At 46.0% G+C, this 18,241-nt stretch overlaps 1 protein-coding gene across 6 annotated transcripts in view; it reads left to right on the top strand.

The window, feature by feature from the left end:
- The window catches only part of RARB (retinoic acid receptor beta), a 506,982-nt gene that overhangs the window by 373,599 nt on the left and 115,142 nt on the right, over positions 1 to 18,241 (top strand). For 3 of the 6 annotated variants that reach the window (XM_075586965.1, XM_075586964.1, XM_075586966.1), the window contains one exon: positions 7,785 to 7,933. The exons of 2 other annotated variants lie outside the window; for them this stretch is intronic. In XM_075586965.1, coding sequence (XP_075443080.1) covers positions 7,785 to 7,933 — 149 coding nt within the window. Of the gene's footprint in view, positions 1 to 7,784; positions 7,934 to 15,280; positions 17,581 to 18,241 lie in introns of those variants that run through there. One more of the 6 variants, XM_075586967.1, reaches the window with a different exon arrangement.

Raw genomic sequence — 18,241 nt, forward strand, 5'->3', positions numbered from 1 at the left:
ACTGAAATCACCACCCGTCTTTAGGGACCCCAAGTATCCCACAGAGCAGGTGGCATTTCTACCGGCTGAAGAGGTGGTTTATGTGCATTTCCACTTCATTCACTCTACCTCACTGGTTAAGTTAAGGGTGGGGGTCCTGAATAAATACTTGGTTATTGTCCCCAGTTGGCTAACATCACCTCTGCTTAAGACTCTGCATAGGATACTGACTACTTTTTCATGTAACAGAAGATCTGAATGTCTAACCTCTTAGTAATCACGGGTCTGTGGTTTGGCTGAAGCCCGGTTAGCCTCTGTTTCACATATGGTTAGCAGTTTTAAACACCCTCATTGGATGCTGCTTTAGTTTGGCATTAAGACCCATGCAAAAAGCAGAAGCACATTGGACTTATTCCTCCAGGGCTGCTTTTTCCAAACTGAAATCACGTCAGGGCTGCTAAGAGCAGGGCTGTTTTTATTGAATGACACATCATAGAGTTCCCATGGGTAGCCTAAAACAACTGCTTTTTTTGGACCGAACGTGAACAGGAATAAGCCAAAATAGAACACATTGCCTGGAGGAACTGCAGGTTTTTAAAACTGAATTATTACCTTTTTATAGTAGACCACTAAAAATCCTACTATACCTCAAGGAAGATATGGAATGGTACATTTGCTGTCTGTGGTGTTTGATGGCTCCAGCTATAATTTGAAAGTGGCTACTAGTTTTTTTTTTTATCGAGGTACATTGACAGCTGGATTGTGTAGCTTTTTAAATATATATATTTTTGCGCCAGTATAAAAATAAAATAATAAAGATGGAGGCCCAGATCAACCATTAATATCACAACCGTTCTGGCGGACGAAGTGAGGCTAACCCAGCATCCATCTTGCTTACCCAGGCCAGAAAAGTCCAGTGGAAAATACTAGAAATATCCGAACTATGTGGGTCTGTCTGGCTCAATAACGCCAAAATACAAGCAACAGGGATTTCTGGATTAAACTGTAAGGGGTTTGTTCATTAAAGGAGCAGTCCAATGGACAGTATGGTTTTTAAAAATAGGTTTGAAGCAGGGGGTCTCTGGAGCTGAACCACGTTGCTTTCAGTTTCAGGAGCCCCCTGCTTCCTGAGATTATAGAGTTCACAAGATGGCGATGTATAATTCTTGGGGGCCAATAGGAAGCCTCAACATCATCCTTTGTGTCCTCTTATTGGCACACGTGATGCGGGAGCTTTAAACAGCATTGAGATAACGGCAGCACTTACAGAGTATCTCGGGAAGCAGGGGGGCCAGGGAGCGGAAATCAGTGCAATTCAGCTCCGGAGACCCCTGCTTCAATTATATATATATATAGATATATATATATATATAGTATCTTACAAAAAAAAACCTGAAATGAGTGGGAGTTTTGGTGCAGTAGTGCCGAATTGGCAATATCGCTCTTTAATGAATAACCGCCTATAGGATTATGCTATATCAGCTAGAGCAGCCGACCGGTCTATTTGCGGTGAATATTGACTTCAAGTTTCGTCCAAAAACTGCACGCATTGGCCGATATAGAGTTAGGCTAAGGCCCCGGTAACTCCGCTGCAACGCGCGCCCGTGAGATTGGCGGCGTGTGCAGCCGATTCCCTGGTCTGCAGCTCTCTGCAGGAAGAGAGACCGGGGGGGGGGGCGTGGCGGGGGAGTGACGGGGGTGCGGCCATGACATCACCCGGCTGTTTCGCCCTCATTGGCTGAACCGCCGGGGGGTGTGCCCTATCGCTCGTCGCGAGTCCTGCTCTCAATTCTATTGAGAGCAGGAGCAACTCTCGTCCCAGCGCTGCAGCCCCCCCTCGCAGTGGGCCCGGCGCCATTGCGGGGAGGGCTCTCGTCCGTGCAGCGTCCGCCACAGCGGACGCTGTAGTAGGCAGCGGGGTCAAGGCCTAAGTCTCTTAAGTATCGTAGATTTTAGGAGAGCTGCAATGACAGGATGCAACCATTTAATGGAATTTGGGGGAGGATTTGAGATTGAGGGAGTATCGACCCACGATAATGAATAAATCTGTGTTTTTATTGCAACTGAATATTTTCAGAATACCTTAGAAATTTGTGTATTGGAAAGTAATAAGGAAGTATTATAATACAACAAAACTGATTATGACAAGGAATGGGAGTCACTGCTCCTTAAACACTGCAATGTAACAACCAAGAACTTCCACAGAATAATGATAAACAGGCAAGGAATCCGCGATCGTGCTGTCTTGTTAGTCGTTCCCCAGAATAATGTGCAATATATATACAGCTCTCATTAGGAACACAGACATACAGTGATTTGGGGCACATTCAGAAAGTGCAAGGATTAGAAGTGATTAATACAAATGCTTTATGATATATAAATAAAAATATATATGTTGGCTATATTGACAGGGCTGGAAAAATCCTGGGCACCAAAAATTCCCCTCCCTCCTTGCTCGTGTGCTGTGCGCAGGGACTGACCTGTCAATCACCGCTGCAACATCAAAACTGGATTAGGTGCGGTGGCGGCTGTGATTGACAGGTCGCTGCGCAGTGAGGAGAGCTGGGGGGAGCGTAGAGCAGAACACGGGCTGTGCGAGTGCTAGGGGCACACATTGACCTCCTCCCCCCCCCCCCACACACACAGACATCCCCCCTCACACACACTGACATTCCCCCCACCCACTGACATCCCCCCAACACACTGACATCCCCCCAACACACTGACATCCCCCCAACACACAGACATCCCCCCTCACACACACTGACATTCCCCCCACCCACTGACATCCCTCCCACACACTGACATCCCCCCCACACACTGACACCCCCCCCACACACACTAAAGACACCCTAACACACACTGACATCCCCACCAACACACTGACATTCCCCCCACCCACTGACATCCCTCCCACACACTGACATCCCCCCCACACACTGACATCCCTCCCACACTGACATCCCTCCCACACACCCTAACACACACTGACATCCCCCCACACTGACATCCCCACCAACACACTGACATCCCCCACACACTGACATTCCCCCTCCCCCATTGACATCCGCCGCACTGACATCCCTCCCACACACTGATATTCCCCGCCCCCCACTGACATCCTCCCACACATTGACATCCCCCCACACACTGACATCACCCCACACACTGACATTCCCCCCACACACTGACATTCCCCCCATACACTGACATCCCCCCACACACTGACATCCCCCCACACACTGACATTCCCCCCATACACTGACATCCCCCCACACACTGACATTGCCCCATACACTGACATCCCCCCACACACTGACATCCCCCCACAAACTGACATCCCCCCCACACACTGACATCCCCCCACACACTGACATTCCCCCCACACACTGACATTCCCCCCATACACTGACATCCCCCCACACACTGACATCCCCCCACACACTGACATTCCCCCCATACACTGACATCCCCCCACACACTGACATTGCCCCATACACTGACATCCCCCACACACTGACATCCCCCCACAAACTGACATCCCCCCCATACACTGACATCCCCCCCATACACTGACATCCCCCACACACTGACATCCCCCCACACACTGACATTCCCCCCATACACTGACATCCCCCCACACACTGACATCCCCCCACACACTGACATCCCCCCACACACTGACATTCCCCTCATACACTGACATGCCCCCACACACTGACATCCCCCCACACACTGACATCCCCCCACACACTGACATCCCCCCACACACTGACATCCCCCCACACACTTACATCCCCCCACACACTGACATTCCCCCCACACACTGACATCCCCCCACACACTGACATTCCCCCCTCACACTTACATCCCCCCACACACTAACATCCCCCCACACAATGACATCCCCCCACACACTGACATTCCCCCCATAAACTGACATCCCCCCACGCACACTGACATCCCCCCACACACTGACATCCCCCCACACACTGACATTCCCCCCACACACTGACATTCCCCCCCATACACTGACATCCCACCACACCGACATGCCCCACACACACTGACATCCCCCCCCACTGACATCCCCCCACACACTGACATTCCCCCCAACTGACATTCCCCCCATACACTGACATTCCCCCACACACTGACATTCCCCCCCCAACTGACATCCCCCCGCACCGACATTCCCCCCACACACTGACATTCCCCCCATACACTGACATTCCCCCACACACTGACATTCCCCCCCCAACTGACATCCCCCCGCACCGACATTCCCCCCACACACTCACCCCACCCTCACACTGACATCCCTTTGCACTGACTTCCCCCCATACACTGACATCCCCCCCTAAAAACACACTGTTATTCCCCACACACTGACATCCCCCTCCTACACACACACTGTCACAAAGCCGCCGACAGGAGGGGTTGGAGGGGGAGTAACCGGATAAAATGTTTGCTCCTAAAAATTCTTGCTGTCTCCTAAGTATTTTATATATTTTTGTCCACCCCTGATATATTGTATTAATTAAAGTACTGGAGGATGTCATCATGCAATTCAAGCATAGCGGTAATGTGGACTATATTTTGTAGCACAGCAGTATATGTAAGGAAATGAATAGGAGCTGTGAAAAAACAAAACAAATTAAAGCAGAGTTTATTGTTAGCACCGTCTTTAATCCAGGTTAACCTCATCACAGCACACGAATCCAGTAAACTGGGCCAGTAATCGGATAGACAGAGCCCCCCGGACATGGGACCCTGTTTGACACATTCCCTCCTGTTATTTCACTTGACGAATCTCCCCGCACTTAACAGATCTATTGGTGACTTGTTTCCTTACGGGATCGCCCTGTTCCATTACGGGATCCCCCTGTTCCATTACGGGATCGACCTGTTCTATTACGGGATCGACCTGTTCTATTACGGGATCGCCCTGTTCCATTACGGGATCCCCCTGTTCCATTACGGGATCCCCCTGTTCCATTACGGGATCGACCTGTTCTATTACGGGATCGACCTGTTCTATTACGGGATGGATCTGTTCCATTACGGGATCCCCCTGTTCCATTACGGGATCGTCCTGTTCCATTACGGGATCCCCCTGTTCCATTACGGGATCGTCCTGTTCCATTACGGGATCCCCCTGTTCCATTACGGAATTGACCTGTTCTATTACGGGATCGACCTGTTCTATTACGGGATCGACCTGTTCCATTACGGGATCCCCCTGTTCCATTACGGGATCGCCCTGTTCCATTACGGGATCGACCTGTTCTATTACGGGATCGACCTGTTCTATTACGGGATCGACCTGTTCCATTACGGGATCGACCTGTTCCATTACGGGATCGCCCTGTTCTATTACGGGATCGACCTGTTCCATTACGGGATCAACCTGTTCTATTACGGCATTCGTGGCCAACTCCAGCCCTCAAGGGCCACCATCAGGTCAGGTTTTCAGGATATCCCTGCTTCAGCACAGGTGGCTCAATCATTCTGACTGAGCCACTGATTGGGCAACCTGTGCTGAAGCAGGGATATCCTGAAACCTTGACCTGTTGGTGGCCCCCGAGGGCTGGAGTTTGCCACCCCTGTATTACGAGATAGACAGCCCTCCCAGCGGCCCTGACAGAAAATGTGCTAACTGCAGAATTAGATGCAAAGGCTGGAATAAGATGCGTACATGATGTGATGTGGCAAAACAAGGAAGATTAGAAAAGGTTGGTCTCCCTTTTCATTGTTTTGGTGCCTTACAATCTGTGGGTAGTGTTGTAATATGGTTCTCCGCAGGTGATGTCCCCATTTACATGTGCTGATGTTGTGTATTTACTCTGAGTGTGCAATGCTACACTGTGATCAAACTCTTGATCTCAGGATTACCTGGATTTCTGTTCATCTTTTCAACCCTTTCAAATGCTGCCGCAGTTTGCACCACTGTTTGTCATTTGTTGTAAGCTTCTCCTGCTTTGAGAGGGTTAATCACCACAAGCTGTATAAAACAAAGCCCATGAACGTATCGTTAGAAGGTATGCCACGCTATGCAGTCACTGGTAGTAATCAGAACGCCCCCTGTGCAATACCTTTTGCTTTCTTCAAGCAGTAAAGGGGATAAAATGTATTTATTTATTACAGGTTTGAAGCAGGGGGTCTCTCGGAGCAGGACTGCGTAAATTTCAGCTCTGGGGTCCCCCTGCTTCCTGAGATACTTACCTCCTCCCTTAGGGGGTGCCAGTATGTCTGCAGGTCGCAGCTCTGACGGGGTTTGTTGGGGCTAGCATAATGGCGGTTTTAAATGCCCCGTCTTGCCGGCCAATAGGAAGCTGTGATGTCATTTCTTGCGACTTCCTATTGGCCAGCGTGACCAGGACATTTAAACATAGAAGGAGATACCGGCAGCATCTACGGAGTTAAATATCCCCGTAAGCAGGGGGTTCCCAGAGCTGAAATGAATGCTGTTCAGTGCCAAGGACCCCCTGCTTCAATCCTATAAATAAAAGCACTATAAACTGCAAGCTGCCGTGCTGCTTTATGTAAGTAATCCAGCCTATTTATTTTTTTCATTCTAATCACATATGTCATTGTGAAATTCTGACGTGTCTTACTAATTCTAGGAAATGTAATGTGAAATAATATTTGGATGCTGATTTTCAGGAAATGTTAAAGTTAAATAATGTGTGCGCCTCTGAAAGGGGCAATCGAAGCCTTTCGTTTCTTCAGCTTTTTAATACAGGATTGAAGCAGGGGGTCTCGGGAGCTGAACCCCACTAATTTCAGCTCCAAGCACCCCTGGCTTCCGGAGCTCTTTACCTTGGTAGGGGGGTGCCAGTAGCAACTCCAGGGCTCACTATATGCCCACTTTTCAAAGTTCCCGGGCCCAACGGGCCAATAGGAAGCTGTGACGTCATCCGGTGCGGCTTCCTATTGGCCCATGTGACCGGGGGCTTTAAACTACAGAAGATACTGGCACCCCCTTCATAGATAAGTATCTCTGGATGCATGGGATCCCCAGAGCTGCAATGAACGGGGTTCAGCTCCAGAAACCCCCTGCTTCAAACCTGTATTAAAAAATGAAGAAGAAAAAAAACGGCTTGGATTGCTCCTTTAAAAATGATTGAGAAAGCAACGATGATGACACCACATTTAGAAATGCCTGTAGCCTTCCTGTGGTAGATTTAAGCTTCTATGTTGCTCTCACTGTATTATTGTATGTTCTGAGGTGTTAATTAATGAGTTTCTCATAGAATGGCATTTCCCAAACGATTGAATGTAACATAAAGACATAGAAAACACATTTTAATAAACGCAGATGTTACTCAGCCTTTTATCTGCTTTGACTTGATCTCTAATGCAAGTTTGGTTCGTTTGCAACCGACAACAAAAGAAAATATTGTAACACTCTTGCTATTATCCTTTGTAATCGAGAGCTGCACATGTACAGTACCCAGGGCAGTAGATTAAATGAAGTACATTGGTTGAGCAAAGACTACAAAGGATCAACAGCAGAAGGAGTGTTATAAATGGAAACATGTTTGAGGGAGCCCCTGTGCTGAAGAGCTTGCCATCTAAGCAGTGGGAAGTGTGTAAAGTACAGTAGGATATCATGTAAATGCATATGTGATAACCATGTAAATGCTTGTAATCAAGAGAGTGTGAATAAGTAAAAAGGCAGTGAAATTGCAACGTATGAGCCCAGGACTTTGCATCAGTTTAACAGATACGTTGAGCGTAACATAAAGCCAGTGATTTGGGTATCTCACTAAAGGAGGTTTTTTAACTTTTTTGTTTTGTAGCCATCGAAACACAGAGCACCAGTTCAGAGGAGCTGGTGCCAAGTCCTCCATCCCCTCCCCCACCTCCTCGAGTTTACAAGCCCTGTTTTGTGTGTCAGGACAAGTCATCGGGATATCACTATGGAGTCAGTGCATGCGAGGGATGTAAGGTAAGTTCACATGTGATGTCTTCATGCACAGGTCGGATACTCAACCTTCATGCTTTTTTTAAGAATAGCGACCGTACTATGTAGCTGGACAAGTAACTCTAGCAAAGACGATATAATAAGTACTGGGCTACACAGCAATATTGTGTGTGGGGATGTTGTACATTTGGCTATTATGGGTATTGTTAGATGCTGTGGGAGCCCAGCTACGGTCCCTGCAGTCTTCTCATTGTGTGCTCACACATGGCATGCCTGGTTTGTGTTGATTGTAAGTTAGTTGACCACCCTACTCAGGTTAACATGCCAGGGAAGGACAGCAGAACGAGCCACACCCATGTTTGTAGCCACCTTGGATAAATGAGAGTCTTCTGTAAAACATAGATTAAAAAGTTTAAATATCACTTTTCATTCTTCTCTCCCGAAATACATGTATTGCAAATCGACTGAGAGCAAATGTCAATGCCTGGCTACCATCACCACATCGGCGGCTCTGTGTGTCAGTGTGCGTGTCAGTGTGTATCTGTGATGCTGACACACACACACTGACATAAACAGATACTGTCACACACAGACCCTGTCACACACTCCTCCCACAACCCATTGCCACACAGTCTGAATTGTGCAGGTCCTGGAGCAGAGTCCTGGAGCTCTCTATCTTGCTCCCGCCCCTTCCCCTTGTTCCTCAGCGATCTCCCTTGTCTCCTCCCTCCCCCTTCTAATCGTCACAGCGCTGACTGACTTGTCACTAACTGGCACAGTGAGTGACAGGACAGTCAGTGATGTACACAGACCAAGGCGCCAGGTATTTTTCCATTCCTGGTCTTACTATAGGCAGCATTATTGGTAATAATCCAACTTTCTCTTTTCACTGGAGAACACAGTTCTGAGCTGCTGAAATCTCAATGCACCATCACGTGGACACAAACAAACATTATCCCCAATTCTCTAGGGCCAACTGGTTCTAGAGTAGTCTCTTTTTCTGCTCACAATTTAGCATTGCCCTGGCTGCTGCCTGTTTGTTGAAACATTAACCTGAAATTGGCAAATGGTTTGATGCAGATGTGACTCCTTTTTTAGAATTGTTCTGCAGAAAGATGTGTAAATGTTTGGGGGCCTCCACTTAGGGGGGGGCGGCAATCATCCAAGCATTTAGTATACTTCACTAGTCTTGGGACCAGATCCACAAAGCTTTGTTAAGGGACGTTAACGTAAGGTAACCTAACTTAACGTCACGTTAATCCTGACTGAATATTTTCAAAGGTTAATCTTGTAACATTAAGTTATGTTTTCTCCCGGAGAGAGCATTGCGTTCAATAGAACGGCCATTAGTGATAGTGAAATGCAATAGCGGAGTTCCCTCTCGCAGAGCATATCCACTAAGGTCTGTCAAGGTTAACGCTGCAATTTAATATTACGTTAGTTAGGTCATACCTAATCTTGGTGTTACTCATTCCCGACCCTGACATAGGGCTTTTGCCGTGTCTGGATGGGTGTAACACCGCAGTTAAAAATAATGTAGCTAACGTAGCATTATTCCGGCGTTATTTCCCACTTATTTTTTTAATATTTCAGGGTCTAAATAACGTGACTTTAGCCTATGCTAACGAGTAAGAAAATAGCCGTTGTTTTTGCATGTAATTAGCTGTGTGTATTTGCGTTACCTTAGGGAATATAACGCCCGTTACTGTTTTAGCTAGGAGCCCTGATGTAACCAAGCTTTTGTGGATATAGCTGTTAGTGTACATATTATAAAACAAAAACCTTAAATATGCATATTTTACATACAAAAATCATGTAGTGGACAAAAACTGTCTGTGTAGCGCACACAACATTCATAAGAGCGGAATAAGTGACACCTGAAGAAAGGTGCATGTAGGAGCTGAAACGTTGTTGCTGTTTCCCCTGTCTTCTGCAATAAATGTACATTTAATTTTTCCACAAGACTTTTGTAAGCAGTGATCTGCTTTATATGGGGATTACTGTCACTTGTTCCTTACACACAATACTAGGCCACAATACACCATACACAAACACATCATTGTTGAAATTATTTAGAGCTTTGACATATGCCGTTTGTCATAGTATATAGTATATGTTAATGCCACATATAATAACCCTTTGCTCCTTTATTATGTTTTTCCAAGCTCATAGTAACACCGATCTCATGAGCATGCTGAGAGAACAAGCTCACAAAATGAGCAGCATCCATTAACATGGCACAGTTGTTCAAAGGCCCCACAGTCTTTCTTCCTGACACTTTGCTTTCTGTGTATCAAGGTCTGCAGAAGGGGGACGGAGAGCAGTCGGATGCCCGTCCAAACAAAGGCAGCATTGTGCAGGGTGAAGAGAAACTGGTGCTTTGGCAAATGCTGCTGTCTGTTAGAGCCTTGTCTCTTGTTCTAAGCATTGAAAAGGCGACATTCTTCTACTGGCAGCGCTCTGAGACTTACTCCCAGAGTTGCTTGTACAATTTATTCATTTATTTTCATCTGAAGGCAAACATCTAGCTTAAAAAATGCATGCAAAAAAAACGTGTCTTGATTTACAGTTGGTAGAGATGCTTGCATGTCTGCACTTTTTGCATTGATTACTGCAGCCATTGATTGAAAAGTTCCGGTACTATTTTAAATCCCAAGTATGGTTGTGCTGATATGGGGGAACCCAAGTGTGTATTTTTCATTTAAAAACAGAGAGGCCCGTACTCTGCACGCCTGACATTTGTGAGCATCGTATAAAAATCCCTTTCCTCCGTTTCTCCCTTCTTCTCAAGTGGCATGTAACATGTACTGTACCAACTCCATAAACACTGCTCAAGTTGTATGCAAACACACCCATCTCAAGAAATAAGACAGGTGGAAGAAAGGCAAGGATTTTATTTGAGAAACTAGTTCTGATTTTTAACAAATATAAAGGCAATAGTCCCACTAATTGAAACAGAGCAGGAGGCTCTGTGTGAGAGTAGTTTTTTTTGCGGTGGATTAATCCAGGTACTCACAAAGGCTTGGTGTTAAAGACTACAGTTTTCAGGCCGTAAAGCAACAGGCTGTTAGTGATGAACCAAATGCCACATAGAATGGACAGTAAATTGTCTTATGGCAAAGTACCACTTAGAAAATATGGCCCCTAGTCTTCCTGAATACTTCCAATAGATATGCAGAAATTCTTATTAAAGAAATAGCCAAATAGAGGTTTCAGTCACAGGGTAAACACAAACCATCCACTCCCGAAATAAAGTATCAGTTTAATGTGTACCATTAGTGATGTTAAATGAATACATTATGGCAACCCTCCTTGATTATAAATCTGATTATTATTTTTTGTCAGTCATTTGATACTTTTTAATTTTCCGAAGGTATTATTGCCAAACTGATTAAAGAGACTATCCTGACTATCAGGGCACCTATTCATAAACGTGGCTATGTAAATGGACAAGCTAAAGCCACGTTCTCATCCTAGCCCTATGATTCTTGGCACTGGGATTCTAAAGCCTACCCTTCAATCTCCGTAACCTATTGTCCCCTCACGCGATGCACCTTCTATTATTTTAACTAGTGGAGCAGCCTGGGCAGTCCTCCTGTTTATTGTTCAACCACAACTGTGCTGTTGTCTTGATTCTGCAGTCTAAAAATAGAATTACTAATGTCACTAATGAAAGGAATCTGCTCCTGACCCAATTACACACTGGACAAAGTCAGTGATTTAAGAAACATTAGAAACTGAACCAAAGGCCAATGCCATCAAGAGGAGCGAGGCTCTTATAAATGGTTTTAGCACACTTTCCCAAGAAACACTGTAAATATTGTTGCTATTCCTCACAGATCAATATGGGCCACTTATTCCTGGTGATGGGAATCATGATGCTCATCCCTTCTGGTTAGCGTTTACAAGTTTATAGAGGGTCATGCATCACTGTCACAGGAGTGCTGGGGCTGGAAGGGAATGTGGATCCTTTGTTGTTCTTTTATGTCTTTGCTGTATTACACTTTTCAGAAAGATTGAGTGATTTCAGCTTATTTCAGTGTTTTTTTACCCAGTTACTTGATGCATTTATGTTGACTCTGTTGCTGCCAGGGAGGACACAAAAGCTGTTCTTCAATATTATCTCAATTTTAAATAGTCGAGCATTAGAAAATGTATCCCACCCACTGTAGGACAAAATGTACGTATAGCACTGATATGTGGGTTGTTGTTTTTGTTGTATACTAGGTTTGGTTATTTTTCATGACCAAAATGGTACACTATATCCCATTTCCATATAGGCATATACAACAACAACAAGTATATGTATGTCTCCATATTTAACAACTGTTTTATCATACATTAAACTATAAAAATGTAAATCATACATGGGTAAACTAGGAAAGGGACTCCCACTTCAGCTAATAGTAATATATCAGTGACGGTGGTGCTCCTCTGGGTTAGATTAAGGTTTAGCTGTGTAGTTAAAATCATACATGTAAAGAAACAGAAAATGAAGCGTTCATATTGATGTCAGTAAATGTAACAGTATGTAATGGGTTAAATCTATGTCATTTATACCCTGCTTGCAAAATTAATAAATATCAGTGTTTGTAAATCCACATTTGGGCTTTTAATGTAAGACGGTTTATACTTTAACCAAAACTTACCTCATCTAATTGTGATCAATATTATTTAGGGAGCCTTCTTTTTCATAGACCAAGCGTGACATCCCTTTCTTCCTTTTAAGAAGTCCTCTCAATGTGATAATTAGCCACACAGTTACCGTTGAATTTATAAGATAGACCAGGGGGGCGCAAACTTTTTTCCCTGTGCCCCCATGCCGGTGGTCACCTCATCCCCGCGCCCCCCTCCCCCACTTACCTCTTCTCCGGCATCGGCTCCGGCGTCATGACGTCACGTTGCCATATCAACGTGACGTCACATGACGCCGTGTTGCCATGGTGACGTGTGTGGAGCCAAGGTAAGTAAAGGTTTACAGAGGCCCTGCAGCCGCCCCCCCCCCCCCCCCCCCGCAGGCAGTCTCGCCCCCCAGTTTGCGCACCGCTGAGATAGACAATTGCAATGCTCTGGATGAATAGCAAAACATATTTTTTTTTTTCATAGGATACAGAGAATTGATCATTTTGTTTTGAGGGTGATTAAGGGGCTTATTCAATAAACTCTGAAGCACAAAACTCCCATCGACTGGAATGGCTTCAGAGCTTATTGAATAAGCCTTAAATCTTTTTAAGGAAGGCAATTATAGCAGCTATGTTGCTGCAGGCACTTTAATCAGTGACTCCCTCTACATATGTGCTCATACAAGTACTGTAAATGAAGAAGCCTGTGTTATTTTTCTCTTAGTAATGATTTCACAAGCTATTATTATTCCCAAAAAGGATATTTTTGTTGTGCATCAAACACTGTAAAGATTGTTTAAAACTCTTTTTATTTGTAGATTGTAACAGAGGACTTATCCCTGTTCACAAATGTGCCTGTAATCCAGCAGTGTGGTGGTTAACTGCTGGTAGGCAATTAACCAACACCACCTGGCTGATTACAGGGGTTAGAAAAAGCCTGCCTCTGAGACAGGAAGTGAGACTCCTTAGTCCACAACTGGGCTGAACAAGGAGACAGACGTCTTGAGCCTGCCAAAAGAGACTGCAAGCTGACAACAAGACACAAGGGATAATACTTCTATACCTGGATCCTGACATTGCCTTATCACAGACGGGTGTGGACACCAGGAGAACAAAGAAGCCTTCCCCTACAGCAACCCAGCTAACAGATAAGACTTTTAAGACTATTATCTATGTCTATCTAAGTATATGAATGTCTCTATGATTTGGGCTGGTGAATCGCTGGGCTAACCATGCAGTTAGAGAGCTGGATCAAAAGTATATATATATATATACTCCAGAGTGGAGCGGATTTTGTTTGCTGATTTACATGTTTGCTATGTTTAAAGCAACAGGCGCAATAAAGCCTTATTTTAATTTCACCTTAAAACAGTCTCCATTGCATACCTCTGAACACGTCTCTTTCATAGATGATCTGTATACATGAGCTCTGGGAGTTTGTTTTTCAGATCTACAAAATAAAATGTATCACATAATCTCTCTCAAAAAATAAAATGGATGCTGGAACTTACTAGAAATTATTACAAACGGGGGTTGGTGGTCTGGAGCCTGACCAAGATGGCTGGGTGAAACTGAAGCTCCATGAGTAAGGAACACCAATCGAGAGCAATCCTAGCTCATAACCAGCCAATTAAAAAAAAATTATACAAATTTGGATAGCCTCTGAACAAGGATCATTTAGAGCCCAAAATCAATAAGTTTGGACATTATTCAGTCAATAGACTAAGGTTGTGACTTGGGGCGTAGTTGGTTGAGGAACGTTTCTTGAGCCTGGAATACGGATATCCGATCAAGATATTGGGCCGCTCGGCCCCCCCTGTCTTGCCAGGAAGGGCTTCCAAAGAGGAGGGGGCAACAATACAAAAGATCAGAAAAGAGACAAGCATGAGAATATCGTGAGTTACTGCTTTCCCAAAGACACAGCCTTCTGCCGGCCTCCCCAAGCCAGAAAGGCCATAATAGACTGTCAGAAAGGCCGTATGTAAAATTTCTATCACAAGCTTACCTCCCTGGATCAAAGCTACAAAAAATATACAGATACACCTGCATTCATAGAGTGTCTGGGTCTCGGAGACGTCCTGAGGGCTTCCCCCCACCCTAAAATATATATATACTTGCTGGAGGGTATGGGCGGGCGTTTAGGACCCACTGCTGGGTCGGGCGAGCCCCCCTCATCTCCCTCGGTGATTGAGGTCTCTGTGAGGAAAAGAGGGCGACACGGGAGCACAAGATCGACCCAGCTGTGACCGGGGTGAAGGGCTGTACAACATACGTGGGCCTTGGGGACGCAGCCACCCGGCAGGGGAGTTGTGCCGTAGTCCCTCTGTAGTCTGACCACCCCTAGAAGAACGCCGGTAGAGTGTCCCAAGGATTCCTGGCTAAGGGGAAAATAAATAAATAAAATTTACTGGACTGGGGCTGCCGTGCGAGTAGCAGGGAGAGGAGCGGGTGGCAGCCATTTTGTCACTGAGGACCTATTGAGGCATCGCTGAGGAGGACGGGTCCGTGCCTGCTCAGGGGATCGGATCCACCGCAGGGCTGGGGGATCTCAGCTGGGCTCCCCCCTGAGCACGGGCTTCTCAGCTGTGAGCGGAGACGTCGCGGGGCTCTGGGCTGCGCTCCAATTCAGCCCGGCCCTGGGGCAAGAGGGCGCCGCTGTCATGTGAGTGGGAGGAGCGGGGTGGAGGCGTAGAAGACGAGCCTACCTTTGCTGTGCTCCTGCCGGGTCCACCAGAGCGCGCGGTCCGGCCTCTCCCTTGGGGTCCTTGTCGCAGAACACGAGCCAGTCTGCAAGATCTGCTCCAGAGATAGGAGGTGTCAGGTGGGGAATGAACAGACACCAGCTCTTCTCCATTTAAAGATATCGGGCCATCAAGTGAGTTTCCCCATAGCAAGTGGGCCATAGCTGCCTGGAAAAGCAGGTCAGCACAAGGGACTTTGCTGCTTGACAGGAGTGCACTAAATACCAAGGACTTGTGTTAGGGAGCCCGCAGCCGGACACGGGGGAGAGTCGCCTGATGTGGGCAGAGGGTAAAATCTACTGGTTGTTCGATAGTGAGGATCACAGAGCATCCAAGAGAGACGGGTCCAAGGTGGATAAGGCCATGTGAGGTATGCGCTACGTCGACCTGCACCCTAAGACTGCGGTCCAAGTGACTGCCACAGCGCACGCCTCGGCTGTGCGCACAAGCACCGCCCCCCCAGTCACTCAGGGCCGAGTACATGCGTTGGCGCACATTCAGCAGCAGCGCTATACTGCAATATTCCACACACAAAAAAAATTTGTGTGTGCAACTTGCTATGGAGCCGTGGCCACGCCCCCGCCGGCGGTTCAGCCAATGAGGGCGAACCAGCCCTCATTGAGTTCATGGCCACGCCCCACAAACCCCCTCGCCACGTCCCCTCCCGTCGCAACCTCTCCCTCCCAGGACCGCGGGTGCATAAAGATGCCACCAACAAAAGCCAAGAAGCCAACCACACAGGAAGTCTCCAAATGCTTCACGTAGGTGCCAGGTGAAAATCAAGAATAGGGTGGATCCCAGATTGGACGCTCAGGATCTCCACCACACACAGACACAAGAAATGAAGAGATGGGAATAACAAAAGCTGACGTAGAAGCATTATTCCAAAAAAATACTTTAACTATACAACGAGAAATACAAAAAGCTGTCACTGTCCTTGTCCTTAAGCTTGTCCTTAAGCAAGAAATCGCAGCACTGGGGAACAGAACCGGAAATCTGGACGTTAAAATGGCGGACTCCCTCCAAAGACAAAGCTAACCTAGAGGAGGAGGTTTTTAGGATCTCTACAGAATTCTCCCAGTTCAAAGACAATATAGAAGACCTTGAGAACAGGGAAAGGCCCACAATCTAAGGAGCAGGAATATACCGGAATCGGTACCAATGGAGGACTTACAGCCATACATCTATAGGTTGTTCAAATCCCTAGTTCCAGACTTCAAAGAGGATACATTAATAATGGACAGGGCCATAGGGCATTAGCCCCGCGAAGCAACATCCCGAACAGAAACAGAGATGTAATTATAAAGATGCACTGCTTTGCAACGAAAGAGCTGATCCTGAATGCCTGTAGACAGGAGGAGCAGATATTACATTTGAGGGGGCCTCCATCCAGATCTTAAGTGACCTTGCACGAATCACAATGAGACCACTGACAGCAGCCCTCAGAAGCAAAGGAATCCGTTATTGATGGGGGTTCCCCTTCCGCCTAATCATAATGCAAGAGGGCAGACAGCTATCATTACGGACAATGGAGGAGGCTGGGGGCCTGATGGAGAGCCTTGGCATAAGTCCAAGTAGAGACCATCTGCAGAGGGAAGGAAAGAACACACATCAGGAGGAGGCTCAGCCGACAGCAGGGGAGCACCCTGACACTAACGAATGAACATTTGGGAGAAGAGGGAAGAAAAACTTATATTATTCTTCAAAGCTGTTCTGACTGGTTCTTTTTTTCTTTTTCCCTAAAGGTACCCATGAAGTACACAAACTGGTCTTCTCGGGTTGGTAGAAGACAGAGACTAAGTCGGGGGCCTTGGTTCCCCCCTCTTTCCCACCCCCCGAATTCCCAAAACTAGATATGTCGGGTTAAAAAAGAAAAGTTATGGATAATAGAATAGGACTTAAAGTTGGTTAATGTTTAATGTTAGGAGTTATAAACTTGCCTATGTGCCAATAGTTGGTATCTTTGGCTGTTAAAACGTTAGCCTTAGTTGGAATGCATCTGACAAGGGTGTAGTCTACAAAGCTAAAGAGATAATAGCGGGTCTGTGGAGGGGCAGGGGACGACGGACTACCCTGGAGTAAAGGCCCACATGCTCCCCTATAGAGCACATTGCTCGACACACCGGGTTCAAAACCTGGTATGGCTACCAAGGGCAGGTACTAAAAGTACCACTACGAATGTATTGTTTCATCTAATTATGTATTTGTGTTTTTCTTTTCCCTTTCCATGTTCCCAAATGCACCGGTCGTCGCCATCGAGTACACTCAGCCACAGCCTTTCGGAGAAAAGCGTCTCCTCATCAAAAGGGTAATATATGGCAGTAAACACTAAAATTAAAATCATTTTAATGATTAAAAAGGCTTGAACTCATACGTTAAAAGAAAACTAGCTCCAATGGAGTTCAAGAGACAAAATGCAGATATAATAATGTTACAGGAATCACACTTTAACACAATAGGCCTTGAATAATAGATTTCCTGAATAATTGTAATCTCCCAGAGTTGTCAGAAGAGGAGCTGGGGGGGGGCGGTTAAACGCACAAATCACAGTAGACGAGATCAGAAAGGTACAGTAGTTAAGAATCTTAAAACCTCAAAAGCCCCAGGCATTTACTACAAGAAATACTTTAAGATCCTGGCCCCATATTTAGTCAATATAATGAATTCCTTTATGAAAGGGGAGGAAGTCCTGAAAACCATGTCACAGGCTAATATTGTGGTAATACACAAAGAAGGGAAAGACCCTCCCTATTGCAAGAGTTATAGACAAAATTCTTTACTAAATTGTGATCTAAAAATTTACAGCAAGGTCCTGGCAAACAGAATTAGCGTAGCATTGCCGAGACTAATAAACCCAGACCAGGTGTGTTTTATAACCAATCGGCAAACCTCGGACAACACTAGAAGAATTGTCAATATTATTGACCAAGTACAGTACAAAAAACAAAGGACAAGGCAATGCTCCTGAG

Source organism: Ascaphus truei, chromosome 2 (genome assembly GCF_040206685.1).
Source record: "Ascaphus truei isolate aAscTru1 chromosome 2, aAscTru1.hap1, whole genome shotgun sequence".
NCBI classification, from domain to species: Eukaryota; Metazoa; Chordata; class Amphibia; order Anura; family Ascaphidae; genus Ascaphus; species Ascaphus truei.